Source organism: Passer montanus, unplaced genomic scaffold (assembly GCF_014805655.1).
Source record: "Passer montanus isolate IOZ18808 unplaced genomic scaffold, ASM1480565v1 scaffold144, whole genome shotgun sequence".
Classification (NCBI taxonomy): domain Eukaryota; kingdom Metazoa; phylum Chordata; class Aves; order Passeriformes; family Passeridae; genus Passer; species Passer montanus.
In genome coordinates this window covers 473,140-495,805 of record NW_024361386.1, presented here as the reverse complement: position 1 = coordinate 495,805, position 22,666 = coordinate 473,140, and the positions used below count along the sequence as shown (strand labels likewise).

Sequence of the window (22,666 nt, the reverse complement as noted above, 5' to 3'; positions counted from 1 at the left end):
GATTATCGTGGGATAAGCTTTGAATTAAAATGCAACTTCCACAAACATGTCACTTCATCCCCAGTAATTGCATTTCACTATGATGAATCTCCTGCATCCTTGTTTAACCTCGAAAAGGGCTGATTTTATGTGTTAATTAAGGCCTAATTAAATTTAAATTAAATGCTTATTTGAAACACTTAATTTGACTTGCTACCAGAAATTTCAAATATTGTGGTTTTATTGAAGGGGGAGAGAGACTCCACTGAGGAAAAATCTATCATTTTTCTAAGCACAATTCATGGCTTTGTGCAGAAGTGTCTGTGACAAGAAAACAGCTGAATTCTTAGTGGGTAACCAGGCTGTCTGCAGGGCACCCAAGCAGGAAACAAATGGGGTTTTAAAAGATTCGTGGTCTGAAAAAAAACCCCAGAATATAAATTTTCCCTAATAACTTTTGCCCTTGATAAGGGATGGCTGAAGTGTGCATTTGCATGAAATTTTTATCAAAACTCCCAGTTGTCCCTAATTACAAAGGATTGCTCCTTGCCTTGCTGCTGCTTACAGGGCTGGTGATAACCCCAAACTCTGTCAGTGAAATAAATTCTGCCTCCGTCTCCAGGAGAACTGGGGGCACCTGGGAGTGAGGATGGGCTCCATGATGGGCAGAAAATTCACCCCAGGGCCCAGAAAAGCTGCTGCTGTTTGCTTTGCCCCTGCCTGAGGCAGAAAAGGTTGCACTGAAAGAAATCAATAACCTATAAAACATTTTGTGCAGCAGCGTGGGGTGATCTGCATTAAATATCACTCCAGCACTGTAAATATTCCCAATATGCTACAGTCTAGAGCAGCACATAACCTCAGCCTTCTCCTAAAACAAACGGGAATTTTCCAGAGCTTCCAAATGAGTTTACTCTCCCTGTTCTTCCTTCCTAAAAAGCCACAAAGGTGCAGGTGGAGCTGGGAGGGCTGGGGCTCCCTGCAGCAGGCTGAGCACTCATCCCCAGTCCCTCCTGGCCCTACAGCTGTGCTGGAGAAGCCTCTGGACAAAAAGGCTGGCAGGAATTACGGCCCCCCAGGCACCAAGAGGCTGGTGTACTTCATGGATGACCTGAACATGCCCCAGGTGGACGCCTACGGGACCGTGCAGCCCCACACCCTGCTCAGGCAGCACCTGGACTACGGCCACTGGTACGAGCTGCTCTGGGGTGGCACATCTGCACTGCTCAAAGCAAGCAAAGCTGTGTGTGCCCAGGCTTGGACAAAACCTTCCCAACCACAGGCACAGCGGGGTGGAAGCAGAAATTCAGGGCTGTGGGTGTGGAGGAGGTTGGGCAAAAAGAGGGTGTGAGGGGTGTGTGGGAGCCATGCCACGTGCTGGGGACACCATGTGCCACCTGTCCCCTCCCAGGTGGGTCCAGGCTCCCTGCCCTGCTCTCAGCAGCACCTCGGGTGCACCTCTGCTCCTGCTGAGCCCAGGGTGCTGAGGAGGGACAGGGGCACAGCTCTGGTCCCTGGGGCTGCTCTGGCTGCACATCCTTCCCTGCAGCCTGCCTGCCCCCAGCCCAGGCTGGCCCTGACCAGAGTCCCTCCTGTGGTTTCCCACAATTTCCACGCCAGTGCTGGGTCTGAGCCCAGAGCTTTGCTCAGCACTCGTTACCAGCTGGTGGAAATGCCAGCTCCGGGATGTCCCCCAGGAGCATGGCTCTCTGTGCTGGGCCACGTGGAGCGGGGCAGGATGTCACCCCCTGAAGCCACAAGGGTCCTGGCAGCCCACAGTCACACTCAGGGGTGTGTGGTCACCGTGTGTGGCTTTTGCTGTGCCCCAAGGTACGACAGGAGCAGGCTGTGCCTGAAGGAGATCAGCAATGTGCAGTACGTGTCCTGCATGAACCCCACTGCAGGGAGCTTCACCATCAACCCCCGGCTCCAGGTAACGCCCTGCTCCATGGCCCTCGTTTTTGGGTGGCTTGTTCAGTGTAGGAATGTGCCCCCTGTTGATGGAGTGACAAAACTATCCTTTGTCCCCTTAAAAAGGAAAAAAGCCCAGAAGTTTCTCTCCTCAATTAGGTAAAAAGACACCTCATAGGACCTGGGGGACTTCACCTCAAACTTAAGGACAGCCAATTGGACAGGAGCCCAAAAGTCCTGCCTGAGCAATTTACTAGAAAAAGAAGAGAACAAAGAAACTATTGGTTTTTGTGAGGTGTTTTACCAGGAGCAAGAACCTCTTGCACCTGTTTAAAGGTTGGATTTGATCTCAGAGGTCTTTTCTAACCTTAATCTTTCTATGTTCTCTTCCTCTGCAAGCTCCTCATCAGCAAAGGGTCTCCTGGGAGGTGGCACCTTCTGGGAGGGGCTGTTCCTGCCAGAGACAGGCCTGGGCTTCCCCAGGGCTCTGTGGGGCCTTCAGACCTCTCAGCTCTTCAGTGGACTGAGCTTCCGTCATGAAATGTCACTGAAAATCCCTTGTTCAACCAGCAGAAGGTGTCTCCTGCCAGCTGTCCTCTGCTGGGAATTTGGAGGGGGGACAGAGTTCTGGTGGGCTTCAAGTCATGGGATCATAGAGCATTCCAAGGGACCTCCAAAGATCATCTGGGCCAACCTTTCCTGGGAAGTGGAGCCCAGCTGAGATTGCTCAGTGCTGTGTCCCACCGCAGGAAGGGCACTGACCTGCGAGGTGGTTTCCATCTCTGACCTTCCCCCCTCTCACTTTCTCTTCCTCAGCGTCACTTCTGTGTCTTCGCTCTCTCCAACCCTGACCAGGACTCCTTGTCCAGGATCTACAGCACCATCTTAGAGCAGCACCTGGCCAGTGGGAACTTCTCAGAGGCTGTGCAAAAATCAGCCCAGCAGCTCATTGCCCTGGCCCTGGGGCTGCATCGGAAGGTGGCTGCCACCTTCCTGCCAACAGCTGTCAAGTTCCACTACGTGTTCAACCTCAGAGACTTCTCCAATATCTTCCAAGTAAGTGCAGCTCCTGTCCTGTGCCATTTGGAGTTTGTGCCCGTGTCACAGCTGAGGTCCCTCTGGCCCTTGGTGAGCCAAAGACAGTGTGCCACTCAGCAATGGCACAGCACGGGTGTCCCCTGAGCTCAGGGGTGACCTGGGGCCATTCCCTGACCCCTGCCTGGTTTTGAATGGATTCCAGAGCCATCACCCATGACTATTCACTTTCCAGCCTCCTCTGGCCAATGGGGAGGGATGCACAGCTCCAGAGAGAGGTGTAGATTTTGAGGGGTTTGAAGTGTCCTCTGGCTGGAAAAAGGACAAGCTGGAGAGAGCTTTGTGCTCCTGACCCAGCCCTTTGAGCAGTGGCTGTTGTCAGGGTGCTGCAGCTGGGCTTGTCTTGGTGATCCCCACCCCACTGGTGTGGGTGGGGGGTCCATGGCACCACCCCACCACACAGGGAAGCTCTTGGTGCAGGGGATGGATGCTCTGTGGGTGCTGGCCCTGAGGAGAGGACAGCAGTGGCTGGTTCAGCTGCTCTGCCAGAGCCAGGGCAGCTTGGTGGCTGTACCAGCACGTCCTCTCAGGTGCTCAGCATTGAGCATGCAGGATGGCAGTTAGAGAGTGATAAATCAACCCAAACCAGCTTTGATTTTACCACTGAAACCGAATTACCATCCACTGTACCAAAGTGAAGTTGTTCAGCTCCAGAAATGTTGTCTTCCATCCTTGGTGAGATTTTGTTTTTCTGTTTTCCCCAGCAGTCTCGTGCTTTGGAGCAGCTGGTGTTGCTGCTCAAAGAGCCTTTCAGAGTTTCAGGCTGATTAATAAAATTTGATAAATTCCTCAGCAGCCACACTGATGGTCAGCACTGTAGCCTGTTCTAAACCCCCAGCTGGTCATTTGTCACTGTCCTTGTTAACATCTGCTTCACAAAGTGGGCACGTGGAAGTTCAGAGCCTTGTGCCTGGAGTCAGACAGGAGCTGAAGCAGAGACAGACAGGGAAAGCTGGGACAGGACCTGAACAAGTGAATAACTCCACTGCGGCAGGAGGGAGTCAGGGCTGTCACTGTGCTCAGCTGAGCATCAGCAGCTCAGGTTGGGAGATGTGGTAAATCCTGCCTTCCAGTTCATCTGGGCTTTGGGAGGTGCAGGGAGAGAACATTTCAGCTTTTCAGTGCGAGGCTTCAATTTGATCTGCTGAATGTGCCAGGGTTGGGGGTAACAGAAAACATCCTGCCAGCTCTGGGCCAGAGGGTGACAGGAATGCTCCTCATTCTCATTTTAAGGGATTCCCCATCCTCTTTTTTTCTTTGTTTCTTTTAAATGTTTGTCCCACCTCCACCGCACATGCAGTGACCCACAGCCACGTGTCCCTCTTGCTTTTGGGGTGTGGGGGTCTTTAGATTCAGTCCCTTTAGAGGGATTGAGCGATTTTTAATTCTGTTTTAATCAGTTTAGGATCTGATGTGTTGCTCCTTCCTCTCTTTGTGTTGTCAGCTTTTCTCACCATTTTTTTTTCCTGGAATAAATAAAATAATTTGACAGCTGTAATGACAGATGTGAAACCCAAACAATCTGAGCCATGGACCAGTGAGCTGAGAGGGCCTGCTTTACATTGCTTTCAATGCATTTAATATTTAATGTATAAATAATTAGATGTTAGGAATAAAAGCTGTCTGTTTAATTCATACCATTGAAAACCCTGTGTGCTGTTAATAGGCTTAGTATAGGCGACACCTCTTTGAAATATAATTCTTTTATGCATTTTAATAGAGTTCATGGTAAACATACTGTGCTAAGCAGACAGCAACTGATATTTCCTGCAGGCAGAATGCACCTAATTAGAATTAATTGATTAAAAGAAAAAATAGCCACCAGTAACATTTCCAAACCTTTCTTCCTTCTTGACAAAGCACCCGTGGCATGGGTTGGGATGGGAGAACCACGTGTCTGGGCTGATGCCTGGCTCTGCAGGGTCCCAAATGCTGAGAGCAGGACCCCAGCCCAGCCAGAGGAGGCTGGGTGGGGTATTAAAATGGATGTAATGAGTCTAAACCTTCAAAAGAATGTGGGAAACCTTCCCAGAGCTCCCTCCCAGGTTGAGGGAGATGATTCCACCCCTCTGGGCTGCTTTCTCAGACCTCACCTGAAGGACTTGTCCAGCTCAGGGGTCCCAGCACCAGGGAACCTCCCAGGAAGGACCTGGAGGTGCTGGAGGGAGCCCAGAGGGACACCAGGATGATCAGAGGGATGGGGCAGCTCTGCTGGGAGGACAGGCTGGGAGAATTGGGGTTGTTCAGCCTGAGCAGTGCTCTGAAGTGAACTGACGTGGCCTGAAGGGGCTCTGAGAGAGCTGGAGAGCAGCTTAGGACAAGGGAGGGAGGGACAAGACAAAGGAGAATGACTTCCCACTGACAAAGAGTAGGTTTTGATGGGATCCTGGGAAGAAATTCTTGGCTGTAAAGGATGGTGAAGCCCCGGCACAGGGTGCCCAGAGCAGCTGCTCCAAGGCCAGGCTGGACACTGGGTCTGGGACAGTGGAAGGTGTCCCTGCCATGGCAGGGGTGGGATGGGATGATCCTTAAGGTCCCTTCCAACTCAAACCCCTCTGGGCTGAGGAGCAGCTTTGGCAGTTTTGGATTCACAAAGGACACATTCCCTGGGTGTTTGGGGTTGCTCAGGTGCAGGTGGCTGTGAGGGGGACTCAGCCTGGTGGGTGCTGGGCTGGATTCCCTCCAGCCAAGCCTGGGCTTCCTGGCTGTCCTTGCTCCCCACAGGGCCTGCTGTTCTCTACCCCCGAATGTCTGAAGCAGCCCCAAGACCTGGTGAAGCTCTACCTGCACGAGTCAAACCGGGTGTACCGGGACAGGATGGTTGAGGAGGTGGATTGGGACACTTTTGATAAAATCCAGCGGGAGATGGTGAAGAAATGCTACGACGTAAGTGTGGAGGTCTGATGAGGTCTGATTCTGATGAGAATGGAACAGAATGGGTTTATTGGAAGGGAAATCAGTCCTGGGGATTTTCCTTTCCCTCTCTTTCACTCCTGTGCCTGTTTCCCCTTTTCCAACACACAGGTGCAACCTTGTGGACATAAAAAGGCTGGAACACCGCAGTTCCCTTGGAAGGTGGCTCAGAGCTGCAGTGGGTTTTCCTGCATCTGTTCTCTGTTTTCTTCTCTTTCACAGGACATTGAGGACACTTTAGAGCAGGCCAAACACATGAATATTTATTGCCATTTTGCCAAAGGCCTCGGGGAGCCTGGCTATAGGCCAGTTCCGAGCTGGGAGGAGCTGAACCAGATCCTCGTGGAAGCCTTGGAGAACTACAACGAAGTCAACGCTGCCATGGACCTGGTACTGTTTGAGGATGCCATGAGCCACGTGTAAGGGCTTTTCTGCCTTTATTCCCCCATCATTTGTCTGTGCAGATGGTTTTGTGGGGTTTCCTGGAGGATGTAGGAGTATGGACCCATGGGCTGAGGCAAATAATTTGTAGTTCTACAGGGCCAAGTGCCAGATCCTGCACTCTGCATAACATTTCTCAGATGTGACCACATTCAGGTGCTTTTTTGTCTTCCCTTGTCAGCCAGGACAGAGCTGGTTGTACTGGGCTTTCCCCAGATGCTGACTGCTGGTTTAGAGCCACATTTACACAGGCCCTTAGAGGGATTTTCCTCTGTATAAAGTGAGATTATGTGCATTCAGCCTGCTACTTTTAAAGGATGGAGGCATTTAAACTGCTTTGATCCTTTGGAAAACCTGCTCGCATGGAGATGCCTGGAGGTGCAGATGGATTCCAGCTGGAAATTGGACATGTGGGACTATATGAAAATAAGCCTCCTGCTGATTATTATGAAGCTGTTTACATGCTTTGGGGGGCACCTCCAGCTCTCACACAGCCTGGGGGAATCCCAGCAGAGACAGAATCACTTCTGGGTGCTGGGATGCAGAGCTGGCCTTAGGTGGCTTCAGGAGATGGAGCTGCCATGGCAATCAGAGCTTGAATTTGTACAGAAACCTTGTCCCAGGAGGTGCAGATTTGGGGCTCTGAGCTGGAAGGAAACCCCTGACCTGCTGCAGCCAGGGTGGGTGGTTTTAATTCTCACTGGACCTGGCAGCTTGCATATTTATATATATGTGTGTGCGTGTATATATATAAAATGTGAGTATATATATACACAAATGTATATATAGATAATTTATTTTTTTAATACACACACCAATTTGTCTGTTCAAGTGCTCCCAACCTGTGTTGTTGACCACTGGGCTGGGGCAGATTTTCCCTGACAGTCCGGGCATTCCCTCCTCCATCCACAGGGGCCATGGAATCTGCTGTCCATGAGTGTTCCTGCTTGCACTGCCTGCAGAATGGTGACAGCAATATTGGCCCTGTGCTCCTCTAGCACTTTGCATAAGTTGGGATTTGCAGTTGGAATTTGCAAAACACGGCACTACCCCTCCAGCTCATACTGAGAATAATGAGGAAAGCAGGATTTGAGCATCCAGCAGCACTTCACGATTTCACTGGGGCTGAGTGAATCTCATTCACTGCATTTGGAAATTGCATTTGGCTGAAATACACAACTTCTTCCATCTCAAACAGCTTCTGAATGTCAGCTTGAATTTGCTGAAGATTTTCAGTTGGGAGAAAAAAAAGAAGCAAAAAAGACATTTGATGACTTAATATGTGTAGGGCCATGGGGGATACCTGTCAGTCACCTCATCCAGGGCTGTGTCACAGCACGGAGCCCTGGGGAGCACATCAAGGCAGTGACACGGGCAGAGCTGGCCTGGGTAATTCAGAGCAGCAATGCTAAAGCTCTCCTCACAGTCTGGATTGCTTTTATGGAAATAATTTCACAGAAATTATTAAATTATAATAAAATTGGTCAGAGTCTGTGCATAGATTATGAAATACTGGAGCTCTAATAAAGCAGGGCAGTGTTTCTGACAGTCTTAAATGAAAAATAATTAGGTTAATCTAGGAAAATAGTGAAGGGAGCTGAATAAAGGAATGGGGCTTGTGTTTCAGACCCAGGACAGGGAGGATTCCACAGGTGGGATCCTCTGGACCCCCCTCACCTAATGGGGAACATGTGGGGGTGTCAGCATTTGCTTAAAAGAACAAAAGGGAGACAGGGCTCACCATAGGACTCTCAGGGGAGCAGACCTGGGAAATAACAGCAAGTTCATGGTAAGAGTGAGGAAATCTCACTCTTATGTAGTGGCAGTATGGATAAAAGGAACAGAGATTGTTTTCCAGGCAGGTTTGTGCCATGCCAGCCAGGTGTGAATGTTCTGGAATGCTCAGCAGGGCTCCTCACCTGTGCACAAATCCCAAAGTCCTGAGAAGAGGGGCTTTTCTGGGGAGGGGCGTCAGAGCCTTGAATTTTGCTCTCAGTTTTTGTGTCAATGTAACGTCCTTTTCCCCTTGCACTCCCTGCAAAGACACCCGGGCCTTCACTTAAAACATTGTTCTGTCCAGCAGGACTTGGCAGGTGGAAATAAAAATGGGCACCTTTTGAATTGCCACCAAACTTGAGGTTTTTTCTGGACAGGTCTCAGCAGAGATGGGCATTGATTGCTGCCACATCTCCGAGACTGCCATTCTTCACCCTGCTCAGAACACAATTTCCTAGTGAATAAAATATGTATTGAAAAGCAGTGGGCAGAGAAATAGGAAATGCTGCTGTTAATGAGAGGTTTTGTATGCCTGGGTGCAGCTGCCGCATCAGCCGCGTCCTGGAGGCGCCGCGGGGGAACGCGCTCCTGGTCGGCGTGGGAGGCACGGGCAAGCAGAGCCTGACCCGCCTGGCTGCCTTCCTCAGCTCCCTGGAGGTCTTCCAGATCACCCTGAGGAAAGGCTACGGCGTCCCTGACCTCAAGGTGGGGGATTTGAAATGGAGGGGAAGGGAAAAAGGAGCAGAAGTTGCCCTGAGGGGTCGTCGTGTGTTGGGAAAGAGAATGGAGGGGGATGACCCTGATCCCAGGTGTGCCCAGGTGGGCAGGAGGTCAAAGTCACCTGGGCTGACCCAGCTCTGGGGTGGCAGCAGGGCCAGGACAGTGCCCATGCCCTGTGCTGGCACTGCTGAGCCACCTCCAGTGCTGGGGACGGCTCTGGGACACTCAGGACAGGAAGGACACTGAGGGGCTGGAGCTGTCCAGGGCAGGGAACAGAGCTGGGGAAGGGGCTGGAGCCCCAGGAGAGGCTGAGGGAGCTGGAAAGGGGCTCAGCCTGGAGAAAAGGAGGCTCAGGGGCCCTTGTGGCTCTGCAAAACTCCTGCCAGGAGGGGACAGCTGGGGGGTCGGGCTGTGCTCCAGGGAACAGAGACAGGAACAGAGGGAACGGCCTCAGGCTGGGCCAGGGCAGGCTCAGGTTGGATATTTGGGAATATTTATTCACTGAAAGTGCTGTCCAGCCCTGGCACAGCTGCCCAGGGAGGTGGTAAAATGCCCACCCTTGGAGGGACTTAAAAGCCAAGTGGATGTGGCATTGGGGATATGGGTCAGTGATGGCTTTGGCCACTCTGGGGGAACAGTTGGATATGCTGTCCTTAGGGGGCTCTTCTAACCTGAATGAGATACTGAAACACCCCAGAGACAACATGCAGCTGTGGAGAGAAGCAAATGCTGGAGAGCATCTGCCCAGGGCTGCAGCCACACCTGAGCTCTCCTGGCACTGCCAAGAACACCCCAGCCCTGAGCCTCAGCCCTCAGCTGTGCTGATGTTCTCAGTGACTGGGCAGGTTCTGAAGGATGCCATTTCTGTGCCTGGCCCATGTGAGCCCTCCTGCTGTCCCCCCTGCAGGCAGACCTGGCAAGCCTGTACCTGAAGGCCGGGCTGAAGAGCGTGGGCTCCGTGTTCCTGCTGAGCGACGCGCAGCTGGCGGACGAGCAGTTCCTGGTGCTGGTCAACGACTTCCTGGCATCAGGTACTGCCCTCGGGCTCTGCTTTCCCCTCTCCTGGGGAGGTTTGCTCCTGGCAGCACCTGGAATTCTGGAATATACAAAGGGGTAATGATGAAATTGCTGGAAGTTGTTTTTCCTGGTGAATAAAAGATGAGGTTCGGCTCTGGAGTAAAAGCTGTGCCAAGGCCTCCCTGGGCCTCCATCAGCTGGGGGATTTCTTGTCCTTCCCTCATGGATTGTACCTGTTTTTCCATATGGCATGGGATTCTGCAGATGGTTGTTAAGGGATGTATTTCAGTTGGGGGCAGAGCCAAGGGAATCTGTCACCAGGTGAGGAGTTTCACCGGTGGATCTCCTGCATCCACCTCAGAAATTAAGGTTGTTTCTGGATACAAGATTTGAATGGAGTACCTGTGAGCTGGCGGATGAAGGGGTGACCTTGTCAGTGTGTGTCACCTGGCTGCTTATCCCATTCCAGTCCTTTCCCTGTCGTTTTTCCAGATGCATTCAGGTTTTTGAGGTGCTGCTCACCCAAACCACTGCAGGGCAGTTGGTGTCCACGCCAGTGCTCCATTTCCCTGCAGAGCACGGCACAGGTGTGTGTGGCTGAGCATCCCTGTGCAGTTCTGGGGGTGCAGGCTGTGTCACCAGCACCATGGGAGGACACCTGCAGTGGGCATGTCCCCATTTTCTCTGGCACATCCCTCCCACTTTTTGCCTTCTTTGTGAGTTGGATGGGGAAGTTGCCAGCTGGGTCAGGTCCCACCAGGGATGGGGAGAGGTGAGGAATCAGCAGCACAATTTGCAAAACTACAATGATTTTATAATACATATGGCTTATTAGGGATTTGAATATTTATTTTTTAATCTAATTAGACTGCAGAGCTAAAAAAAAAAATATATATGATTTTCTGTACTTTGACTCTATTCTGTCTTCCTTTCCCTTGTGTTTTATAAGGAAGTTTGCTCTCACAGATGTTTATTTTTCAGCAGAATGACCTTCTGTGCCTCTTTGCTGCTTCTGGGGCTTAGGGAGACCTGGTGCAGGGGTTTTACCTGAGGAGGGGACAGCCCTGAGCCCCTGAAGAGGGGGACAGCAGCTTCCCTTTGCTCTGAGACCACAACAACATCCAGATGTGTAAACCCAAGCATGCCCTCCTCTCCTAGGGGAAATCCCGGATCTCTTCCCTGATGATGAAGTGGAAAACATCATCAGCAGTGTGAGGAATGAAGTCAGGGGCCGGGGGCTGCTGGATTCCAGGGAGAATTGCTGGAGGTTTTTCATCGAGCGAGTCAGACGGCAGCTGAAGGTGAGATGGAGCACGAGGGGCTGGTGCTGAATGATTTTTTGCCTTTTTCCTTTTATAGATTATCTGTGTTCTTCACACAAATATTTCAGCCTGTTACTGTTTTAGTAGCTAGTTCCAGTACTTTTTCCTAGACAGAAAGACAAAATTCCAGAGCTCCAAGCCCCAGGGGGTACAAAGCCTCCCTCCTATCTTGGTTTTTCTGTGAACCCAGGCCAAAAACCAGCTCTTCAAGACATATTTTCATAAACAAAGTTTAGTTTCCATCCATGGTCCATTTCCATATTGGAGTTAATTGTTCAATTACAGCTTTAGGTTATGAAGTCCCATCCTTCTTGTTTTCTCTCTTCATTCCACATTGTTTATGCCCTTGGGCCTGAGATTTGGATCATTTGTCCTTGGTCCCCAGCTAGAGAAGGAATTGTTTTGCCTCCTATTGTGGGAATCCAGGACTCCTGAGCAGCTGACCAATATGATCAAGCAGAGGCTGTTTATTGTTTACATTACACACATATTTATGGATTCTATAAACTACTAACACACAGTTCTTGATTGGTGCCTTTGTCTTTTCACCCATTTTCTCTCTGCATTTCTCAGCGTATGTGGTTGGTTACAGTCCAGGTGTTTCACAGTCCTCTTATTTAGTTCTTGTGGTCTTGGTATTCAGTTTCTCAGCCTCTTCTTTCTTAATTTAGCACAATTTATGTTCCAATAGCCTTGATGAATTCCTGAGGCTTTGATGACAAACTTAGAAGCAGGCTGGCTGGTGCACACAGTCTGGCTGCTCTGTGAAGAGACCTCACCAACACTTCATGTGAAACTCAGAGCTACGCACTAAAGCAGTACAGAATCTAAAACTTAAGGCATCAAAGGGGTGATGGAGCCCGAGGTGGGCTGTGATTTGTGGAAAAATACAACTAAGTTTACAACTTGTAGAAGTTGTAAAGCTGGTATGTTTATTACAGCACTGGACGCATGTGGGGATCATTCTTTTTAAAGAACATGGGTACCTTTGAGAATTCTGAACTTTTAAAAATCTCTTTTACTTGTATATATATGCATAGAGTTTTATAATAAGTTTATGCATATGTATTTTATCAATTTCATGTTACACTTGTAGCCAGTTTTTTATTAGAAAGTACAGAAAGAACTCTTAAGTAATTTTGTTTGTTTCTTGTAGTTTATGTTTCAAAGTTTAAGAGGCCTCTCTTATCTCTTTTTACATTATTTTGTCCCAGTAAAAGTAGTTTTGTGAGTATAAGTTTTTTGTAGAAGAGGTAGTTTTGAGCACAGACTAAACAACATATCTACGTAAGCAAGTATTTAAGAAAGACTTAATTATTTAAAACAGCACATTTTACCTAAACCTGAAACAGATTTCCATCTTACTAAATTTCCCCTCCGTTTCAGCTGCGGGGCAGGCGCTGCTCTCCCTGGGCCTGCCCTGCTCCTCAGTACCTCTCCTGCTCCTCAGGTGGCTCTGTGCCTGTCCCCCGTGGGCCCCAAGCTGCGCCTCCGCTGCCGGCGCTTCCCGGCGCTGGCCGGCTGCACCACCATGGACTGCTTCCAGCCCTGGCCCCGCCAGGCCCTGGAGTCCGTCAGCCTCCGCTTCCTGCGGGACATGGACACCCTGCAGGTGAGCGTGGTCGAGGCTTTGTGTGAGGAGGCTTGGCTCCGTGTTTCAGAAGGCTGGTTTATTACGTTATTTTATATACTATATTCGGGTGAGCACCATTTATCGCCGGCCGAGGGCTGCGTATAAATCACCAACAGGATGGGACTGCTAGGAACGTGTCTTGAGCTGTTGTATTTTCCAACATCAGGGAGCTGAAGATGTCTTACTGGGAGCTGCTGAGGTGTCACTGGGAGCTGATGGCACTGCCAGGGAAAGGACAGCTCTGCCAGCACAAGGGCAGCCCCAAACCTGCACAGAAAATAACCTGCTCTCTCCCCACTTGTGTCTGAGCCTCTGGAAATCTCAAGGGCAAAATAGGTCAAGTTCTCAGTGATGGCAATCTGCTACTAGAATAGAGATTCGTTTCTGTTTATTTAGCTTTTTCAGGAAGGATTTAGGAAGAATAAAGCCTACAATGTTTCTTTTTAGGAGTGTGCACTTTTCCCATTTGTACAGGAGAAAAGCCCAAAATTATACTTAAAAGAGCTGTTATTTTGTAGAGAAATTGCTTGGAATAAGATAATGCGTGAGATAAAAAGATATAAAAAAGGTGTATAAAGTACCTGAGCAACAAAGTTATTTTAGAGATAACAGTGAAAAGGGATCAGCTGAGGTGTTACACCCTGGATTGTGCTGCAGCAGAATCAAAAGTTACCAAATTCCTTTCTATTCAGCACAGACCTGTGTTTATATATAGTTTTCTATTTAAAACAGTTTCTCCTCATCTTCCCATCTTCCCTCTAGGATTCAGTCAAGGATTCAATAAGCAAATTCATGGCCCATGTCCACATCAGTGTCAACGAGGTGTCCCGGCTGTACCTCAGCAACGAGCGCCGCTACAACTACACCACCCCCAAGTCCTTCCTGGAGCAAATCAAACTCTACCAGAGCCTGCTGCTCAGGAAGGACAAGGATTTAAAGGCAAAAATGGAGCGCCTGGAGAACGGCCTGGAGAAGCTCAAGAGCACCTCTGCACAGGTAAGGACTCCTTGGGGTTGGTTTGCCTTGTTTTTCTTGTCTGGTTTAAGGAAGAGTTTTACAGAGAAGAAATTTGGGCTGGATCCTGGCTCTAGTCCGGCTTGAGCTGGGTTTCTGGAGGAACAGAAGTGATGCTCTGCACTGGAAAGGAGAATGGAGAGGTGTGTGCCCAGTCTCTGTTGTTTGGGAGGTAACTGAAAGATTTCGGTAAATAAAATGAGATTGGGATCCAGCTGGCACCACCATCCTCTTTTAATGGTTAAATTTCAGCTGTGGTGACAAAACAGCTTAGAAAATACAGGACAGTCAGTGATTTTTGGAGTTGCATCCAGGAAATCTGCAATAACCCCAGCAAGACTCTCAAAATTAAGCAGTGCATGCTGACAAAATGAGGCTGATGTTCATTTTTCCTTCCATCATGCTATCCATCTTTAAGGAAAGCTAACACAGGTCTGAAATGCACATCAGTGATCCCAAAACCCCCCAGCGAAAGACTCCCACTGGCACTCTTCTCTGGCAGTGACTAGAAGTTGTTCTGGGTGTTTCCCAACCCTCTCTGCAGTGACATCTGTTGCTACACTCCCATTCATGCCAGGGGTGATGTTTGGAGCTGATGGTCGTTATCTTTTCTGTATCTTCTGTGCTATTCCCAGTCTGTTAAGATGTTAAATTCATCAGGCCTTGCCTGGTGGAACAATGCCCTGGAAAGAAACATAAATTCTCTTCCCCGGGGACAAAGGCAAACAAACCTGACTGAAATTATAAAATTATACATTTTAAACTTGATATATTTCCCAACAACCCCACCTCACCCATGCAGGCCATAGTTCTGATGGACCTGTGGGGTGCTGCTGTTTTTTCAGAATTTTCCAGTGGTGGATAAGGTGGATTAGGTTTATTTTTTTGGGGAGCAGCTAATATGAAGTGAATCTTTTGAGAACAAGTCCCTGGGTTTGTTGTGACACGTGGGAACCCTTCTGGATCCTTCAGGCTTCTCTTCAGTGGGTGCTGTGTGGGCAGGGTTCCCTGCTGAGCCACAAGGCAGTGGTGGGGGACTTGGAGACAATGGGATGGATGGGAAAATCAAATCCCAAGAGGGATGAAAGAGCAGTGATTGTGTCTGGTTGCAGTGAGGCTGGGCTGAGAGGTGCCTCCTTGAGCAGGTAATTAAGATGCAGAGCAGTGAGGGCAAACATGTCAAATTCAAATCTAAAATTAGCACTGGGGGCCTAAAATTAAACACCTAAATTACCAGATGTGCGCAATAGTCAAAACTGCTGTTGATTTGAAAGCAGAGTGTGGATATTTATCAGTATTGGAAATCACACCAGCATGCTCAATCTTGAACATGGGTTTAAGAGGCTGAACTTTACATTCACCCATGGACATACCTGGTCTTGGGCCTGAGGAAGTGAAGAGTCCTCTCTCTCACTCAGGTGTGTCACCTGCAGGTTGTGCTGGGGGGAATTTTCACAGTAAAGGGGGAGGAATTTGATCCCTGGCTATCACCTGGCTGTGCCATAGCTCTGGGGACTGGTGCTCATCACTGGCATTCTCCAGGCCCCAGTTAAGGATGAGGTTTGTGTATGTCTGTATTTCAGTGGCCTCAGCACGAGGGGCTGTTGTATCAGGAGCTGCAGGAATTTTTTACTTTGCTGCTCCCATTTCAAAATAACCTCTCTGCCTCCTTTCACTGTGGTCCTCTCTACCTTTATCTCCTTTTTTTTTTTTTTTTTTTTTTTTTTTTCTTTCCTGTGGAGATTTGGACACCTTGATGCTGTTGACCAACTTTCCTCCTCCAGCAGGTTGTACAACCAGCTCTCCCTGTGCACAGTGCATCCTCAGCACTCAGGGAAGCTGAAGCCTCCTTCCCGTTAGGAGATAATGGATTGGGAAGATGTATGGGATGAGTCATTTGTTTTTCAGAGTGCTGTGTGCCACCGAGAGGTCAGCACCCATTGCTGAGTAATTCTGAGGATGGCTGTGGTTAATATTGCATCACTGCATTCCAGATTCCAGCCTGCCTGCCACTATCAATTAATCGCTGACCTTTTGATGTATTTTGTGTTCTTGAAACAAGGCAGGGACAATCAGATAAAATGAGTCTTCTGGGAGCCTGCCCTCCAGGTTTTCTTCTCTTCAATAATTTTTCTCATGCTGTTCTGGTGGTAGGCAAGGGCTTCTCCCTTCCTTTCCCTGATGAAGTCACAGCACATTACCCTTGAGTTTCTCATTTGCTTTGCTCTTTCCCTTTCCACCTCACATTACTAATTGCTTATCAGATTGTTCTGCACTCAGGAAGCTGCTCACAGGTTTCTCATGGAATCACGGAATCACAGAATTCTTTGGGCTGGAAGGGACCTTAAAGATCATCCTTTTTCACCCCCTGCCATGGCAGAGACACGTTCTATTGTCCCAGGTTAATCCAAGCCCTGTCCAGCCTGGCCTTGGCACTGCCAGGGATCCAGGGGCAGCCACAGCTGCTCTGGGCACCCTGTGCCAGGGCTGCCCACCCTCACAGGGAACAATTTCTTCCTGATAGCCAACCTAACCCTGCCCTCCATCAATCTGAAGTCATCCCCCTTGTCCTGTCACTGCAGGCCTCTGCAAACAATCCTTCTCCAGCATTCTTCCTTTTTTAAAACCCTGACAAAGCCATTTCCCCTTCCATTGCTGAGGAGCTTGGCAGGGCATTGTGTGCTCCCCGGAGCTGAGCTTACACCTGCTCTTTGTGCTGCTGTTGAGTGCCCGTGGATTTTAATCCCCTGCTTGTTTTGTCCTGGCCCTGTAAAGCCCCGGAGCTGCCGCCTGTGTGTGCATTGTGTGTGTACCCAGCACACAAAAGCTGATTTCTGGGCAGAAGGTCACAGCCATATCAGCCATCAGCAGAGCCCGCTTCAATTTCCTGCAGCCCCCAGAGAGCTGGAGCTGAACAAGGAGCTGCTGCTGGGTTTGTCACACAGAGGGGTTCTGTGAGCCTGGATTTACAGCTGTGCCTTTGTCCTGGTGAGAGCAGTCCCACAGAGCCAGGAGCAGGGGGTGGCGATGGATGGAGGGCGTGTGGAGAGCCCTGAAAAACTGCTCTCCACGTGAAGCCAGTGCTAAATGTCAACAGCTTCAGTTCATGGATTGCAGGCTGTGCTCTCCCTTCTGGTATCAAAATGGTATCTCCAAAACCAGTGGCTGGCTTCCCTTGCTGTGAGCATTTTTGTGTGGGTAAAGATGCACCCCAGGAGCTCAGAGTGAACCTTTATGAGCCTGAGATCAGGCAGTGAAAGCCTCCGAGGTCTGCCCAGAGCCTGGGTAAATTCACCGAAATGGGGATTTTAGCAGGAGGTTTTCTGTCTGCAAGTGAGAGCCTGTGTGAGCTTCCCCGTGCAAATGCTGCTGAGGGCTCCTGTTGTGAGCAGGGGGTGAGGAGCTGCCACCATGGCTGTGCTGGTGGCCTCCTGGCTGCCAGCTCGAGGGGATGTCCCTTCTCAGGCTCATCTGACATCACATTTAAAGCCCCTTGAACCTCGGAGCTCTGCACCTGTCAGCAGATGCCACCTGCAATTTTTCTGGGGTGAAAATGATGTTAGGAAGAAGTTCTTCCCTGGGAGGGTGGGGAAGCCCTGGCACGGGGTGCCCAGAGCAGCTGTGGCTGCCCCTGGATCCCCATCCAAGGCCAGGCTGGACAGGGCTTGGAGCAGCCTGGGACAGTGGAAGTGTCCCTGGGACAGTGGAAGGTGTCTGGATGAGGTATCAGGTCCCTTCCAACCCAAACCATTCCAAGTTTCTGTGATTCCTGAAGGACCGATGGTCTCAGGTGCTGCCCCTGCCCTGTGCCTGGGGAGGGCAGGGTGTGCTGGGGTGAGCAGGAGGCTCAAGGAGTTCCTGGGGCACAGATCCTGCTCCAAACCACCTCGTGCCCAGGTTTGCTGCTGGTGAGGCCGAGAAGCTGAAGTGAGGCTGAACTGTAGCCTTGTCACCTCCCCAGCAAGCACAGCACCTCTGCTCAGGGGGGTTGTGACATCAGAGCTCGTGCCCAAAGCTGATGGGGTTGGGTTTATGGTGATTTTCTGCACGTGCCTGCTGCGTGATGGGGCTCCTGGGCTGTATGGAACTGATGCCTAAAGAGAGGCTGCCTGGAACAGAGCTAAAGAATAAAGCAGGGATTTATTAAAATGCCTCAAAGGATCCCCCTTGGGCAGTGCAAGAGCCCAGCCAGGGCTGCACCCAAGAAGGACCCAGCATGGACTCAGAGTCACGAGTTCTCACACTTTGATCAGTTTTGGTCCATTCCCACCTTGGGTTCACTGTCCAGTTGCAGCTGCAGGTGATGCAGTCCCACCCTCCCAGGTTGCTCTCCTCCATCCCCTGTTGTTTGCACTTTTTGGGGCTGAAGCTGCAGCGCTGTCCTTGGCTGTGGGGCTGGGAAAGGATTGTTCTGTGTGCCTGAGCTGTGAGGAGAGCTGCTGGCACTGGGTGTGGAGTTCAGAGTTCTGTGCCAGTGCAGTGCAGAGTCTGGGAAATGTGGAAGATAAAACTGAAGGCATCACCATGGCTCTGCTGACAGCCAGGCCCTCGCTGCCCTGGGGTCCCTGGGTGTGAGGCTGTGCTGGGCACTGAGGAGCAGGCGGGACAGCCCAGTCCCACAGATCTCTGCCCTGCAGGTGGATGAGCTGAAGGCCAAGCTGGCAGCCCAGGAGGTGGAGCTGAAGCAGAAGAATGAGGATGCTGACAAGCTGATCCAGGTGGTGGGCGTGGAGACGGAGAAGGTGAGCAGGAAGAAGGCGGTGGCCGACGAGGAGGAGCGGAGGGTGGCCCTCATCGCCCAGGAGGTGGAGCAGAAGCAGAAGGACTGTGAGGAGGACCTGGCCAAGGCTGAGCCTGCCCTGGCAGCTGCCCAGGCTGCTCTCAACACCCTCAACAAGGTGGGGTGAGGATTCCCAGTGGTTTTCCTCCTCGCTGGAGGAGAGGGGCTGTGTCATCTGATGGCCCAAGTTCTGCACATTGCATTGTCCCTCCTCCAGCTTCCTCCCTGCTGGTGCCAAAGTGTGTAAAAAAGGATTGGATGTGACACTCAGTGCCATGATAAGAGGGTGTTTAGTCACAGGTTGGACTTGATAATCTCAAATGTCTTTTCCAACCTGGTTAATTCTGAAGGGAAGCTCTGAAGGTTGTTTTAGAGGGCCTGAGTGTTATTTCTACAGATTTCATTCTTATTTATCTCAATCTTCTGAGAGGGCATAAAACCTGCTGCTCCCGCAGGACCTGGGGAGGAGCAGTGTGCTATGCTGGTCCCAGGTGGGATGTCAGGAGCAGGGAATGGAGCAGGTGTGCTGCAGCCATGCAGAGCAGTGATCTAAAGGCAGCACTGCTGGGGCCCAGAGCAGCCCAATTTATCAGATTGATAGCCTGGGAGCCTGACTCTATTAGCGGCAGAGTGGAAAGAAAGCCCATTCATTTTTACCTAACAACCTTGTTTTCCCCTTTTCAGACCAATCTGACGGAGCTGAGGTCCTTTGGGTCACCTCCTTCTGCTGTCAGCAACGTCACAGCAGCCGTGATGGTGCTGACGGCCCCGGGAGGGAAGATCCCCAAGGACAGGAGCTGGAAAGCAGCCAGAGTGGCCATGGCAAGGGTAGACAGCTTCCTGGATTCCCTGGTCAAGTTCAACAAGGAGAACATCCACGAGAACTGCCTCAAAGCCCTCCAGCCCTATCTGCAAGACCCCAAGTTCAACCCCGAGTTCGTGGCCACCAAGTCGGCGGCGGCGGCCGGGCTGTGCTCGTGGGTGCTGAACATCGAGCGCTTCCACCGCGTGTTCTGCGAGGTGCAGCCCAAGAGGCAGGCTCTGGACAGGGCCAACGCTGAGCTGGCAGCAGCCCAGGAGAAGCTGGCCACTGTCAAGGCCAAAATCGCTGTGAGTGACCTTGGGGGGACCCGTCCTGCTTGTCCCTGCCTGGGGGAATCCTCAGCTTGGGCAGAGCTGCTGCTCAGGGCTTGTGTTCTAAAGCAGGGTGGGAATCCAAAGGGTTGAGGATTGCAGCGTTTTCTTTCCCTCCTGTTGCATTGGAAATCCTGAAATCCAGCCCTGTGCTGCTGGGCTGAGCCCCAGCATGGGCAGCAGGGAGGGGGATTTGGCCCCTGTGCTCAGGTGAGACCCCACCTGCAGAGCTGCCCCAGCACAGGGAGGAGCTGGAGCTGCTCGAGAGACACCAGAGGAGGCCATGGAGATGCTCCAGGGCTGGAGCCAGGCTGGGAGAGCTGCGGGTGCTCACCTGGAGAAGGGAATGCTTCAGGGAAACCTCAGAACTCCTTCCAGGGCCTAAAGGGGCTCCAGGAGAGCTGGAGAGGGACTGGGGACAAGGGATGGAGGAACAGGACACAGGGAATGGCTTCAAACTGAAAAAGATTAAATTTGGGTTAGTTAAAGGGAAGAAATCCTTCCCTGTGAGGGTGGGCAGGCCCTGGTGCAGGGTGCCCAGAGCAGCTGTGGCTGCCCCTGGATCCTTGGAAATGTCCAAGACCAGGCTGGACAGGGCTTGAAGCAGCCTGGGGCAGTGGAAGGTGTCCCTGCTATGGCAGGGGGTGGAAAAGACCTTTAAGATCCCTTCCAGCCCAAAGAATTCTGTGATTCTGTGACAGAATATTGCTTTTTAAATTTCCTCTGTTCTTCTCCAGCCTTGCTTATGCCCAAAGAGGAAGGTTAAATACGAATCCTTGTTCTTCCCCCTTAATTTTTTTAATGTAATTTGCCTCTTCCCCTGGGCCCTCAGAAAACTCATTATCTCAAACCAGGGTGTTCCCAGTGTGCTGCACAGGGCAGGGGATGGGAACTGGAGGCTGATTCAGTGCTGGGAGCACAGAGCTGGGCTGGCTGCACACTCAGTCCCTGCTTTTGCAGGATGACAACTGCTTCTTGCAGGAGCCTCATTTGTCACGGCACAGCTCCCTGGCAGCACATCTTGGATGTTATTTGGATTTTTGCTACTTAAAAAAAAAAGAAAAAGAAATTTTAAAATCCCTGAATAGAAGAAATTACAGTGTGATTAAAAGTGCATTTCTACAGAGTGTAGAGTGAGACCTTTATCATTTGCCTTCAGAAAATTATCTCTATGTAAAAACACATCCTGTTTTATCCTGCTTTCCTCCCTGCTCCCTCCCAGCACGGTACCTGCTAAGAACAGGCTGTGGGAAGCAGCTGCTCTGGTTTTCGGGTGTTTTGGGATCTCTCTTTGGAGTGGGATCCCCTCCATGGCTGGGCTGTCGGGCTGCACCCACAGCAGGGGCAGGGTCCCAGTGAGTGAGGTCCCTCTGCTCCCCTCAGCCCTTCCACCAGCACCTCACCCCGTTAGAAAACACATCACTCCCTTGATGTTTTCAAGGGCTTATCATTCTTAAAATGCTTACTACACGTTTTAACTGAAAATACAAGAAAATGGTGCAGAACTCTCTGGTCGCCCCTTCCTGCTGCAGATGAAAGGAGGCACCTGAAGCAGGCATGGATTTAGAGGGCTTTGGTGTCTAATTCTCCCACCTCAGATATGCCACACAGTGCTGGGCAACTTTTTCCATCCCTTTATGCTGCTCTTCTCCAAAGCTTTTTTATGCCTGGGCGCTTTTTTTTTTTTTTTTTTTTTCCCAAAGGAGTGGGATTTTGTTAAAGAAAATTGCAATCTTTGGGGAGATTACTGCTGCTCCTCTGGCAGGCTCTTACAAAAGTGCCTGGCTGAGAGGCTCTCTCCTGTCTGCAGATGGGGAGGGATGCAGGGGAGTGTGGGATGGATGTGGAGGTACATCCTTACCTATCTGGGATCTCTTGGGTAGCTTCGCTGCTGGGTGCTGATTCACACCTGCTCACAGCTGGGCCCCAAGCTAGCTCATCCTCATTTTTATAAATAAATGAGAAAATTCCGGTTGTCCAAAGCATTAAGGACCTTCTGTCTTTTTTCCCTGCCTGGGAATTGAGTGCTCTGCACCTGGGGCTGAGGTAGGAGTGACAGGTGTGTCCCCAGCTGCACACAGCTGTATTTGTGTGCCCCTGGTGGGGCCCTGCAGACCAGATATATGCATATATTCTATAGAAATTCAATTATCAGGTCGTGCTTTTATAGTAGAATATGATATACATGAGCCTTTGTAGGCTGATAGGTCCACATGCACACAGGGCCAGAAACTTTTGGTGTTATTGTTCCAAGGAAGGTCAAGGAGAGGCTGCTTTGTGTTTGCCAGTATCCAGGAGAGCTGCAGAGATCTCTAATATAATCCTTTTTCATTTTCAGGTTTGTTTCTAGTGTGTAGCTCAATGTTGAAGTGATTTACAAGCAGTTTAGCCTTAAGCAGTCTGCACTGGGTGCAGATAAAATCAATTATTACTTTTCTTATCAGAAGTGAAATGCTCCAAGTGCTTGTGGGAGCTGTAGGTTTGGTTTAGACCCCAGTGTGAACAGCTCTGCCCGAGAACAGGGCTCTCCAGTTTTCTCTGCAGGTGTTTTGGCTCCTGCTGCTCCTCCCAGCCCTGACCTGCCCCACCTCACTGGGGCAGCTCTCAGAGCAGAACCATTTAATTCATTTCTTGTATTCCTTGTGGAAACAGTGTGAGGGCATGGTTTGGAGAGGTTCAGGCAGAACTCCAGGAGCCCCTTGGGGATTTGAGCAGGACTTGGGGAATCAGCAGAGGCTCAAGGACTGCTCAGAGACAAGGGGCTGTAGCATCAGGAAATGTCAGATCTGGGTTCTCAGCTGCCTGCCTGCTGATCAGCCATAGCACTCGTCATCAGGGCTCAGCCAGGAGCCCCAGATAAATTCATTTTGTGTGTCCTTTGCCTCTGCCTGTGCCCAGGGTGTGAGTTCCAAGCAGTGGCACAGCCCAGCC

General features: G+C 50.6%; 1 protein-coding gene across 1 annotated transcript in view; it reads left to right on the top strand.

Annotated features, from left to right (window-relative positions):
* Positions 1-22,666, top strand: part of LOC120498256 (dynein heavy chain 9, axonemal-like) — a 99,881-nt gene that overhangs the window by 14,151 nt on the left and 63,064 nt on the right. Inside the window, exons 10-21 of the mRNA XM_039700772.1 lie at positions 1,005-1,170; positions 1,810-1,912; positions 2,707-2,946; positions 5,710-5,871; positions 6,121-6,317; positions 8,658-8,820; positions 9,743-9,866; positions 11,011-11,153; positions 12,625-12,786; positions 13,570-13,803; positions 18,459-18,719; positions 19,286-19,711. Of these exons, the coding sequence (XP_039556706.1) occupies positions 1,005-1,170; positions 1,810-1,912; positions 2,707-2,946; positions 5,710-5,871; positions 6,121-6,317; positions 8,658-8,820; positions 9,743-9,866; positions 11,011-11,153; positions 12,625-12,786; positions 13,570-13,803; positions 18,459-18,719; positions 19,286-19,711 (2,381 nt within the window). The remainder of the gene's footprint in view (positions 1-1,004; positions 1,171-1,809; positions 1,913-2,706; positions 2,947-5,709; positions 5,872-6,120; positions 6,318-8,657; positions 8,821-9,742; positions 9,867-11,010; positions 11,154-12,624; positions 12,787-13,569; positions 13,804-18,458; positions 18,720-19,285; positions 19,712-22,666) is intronic.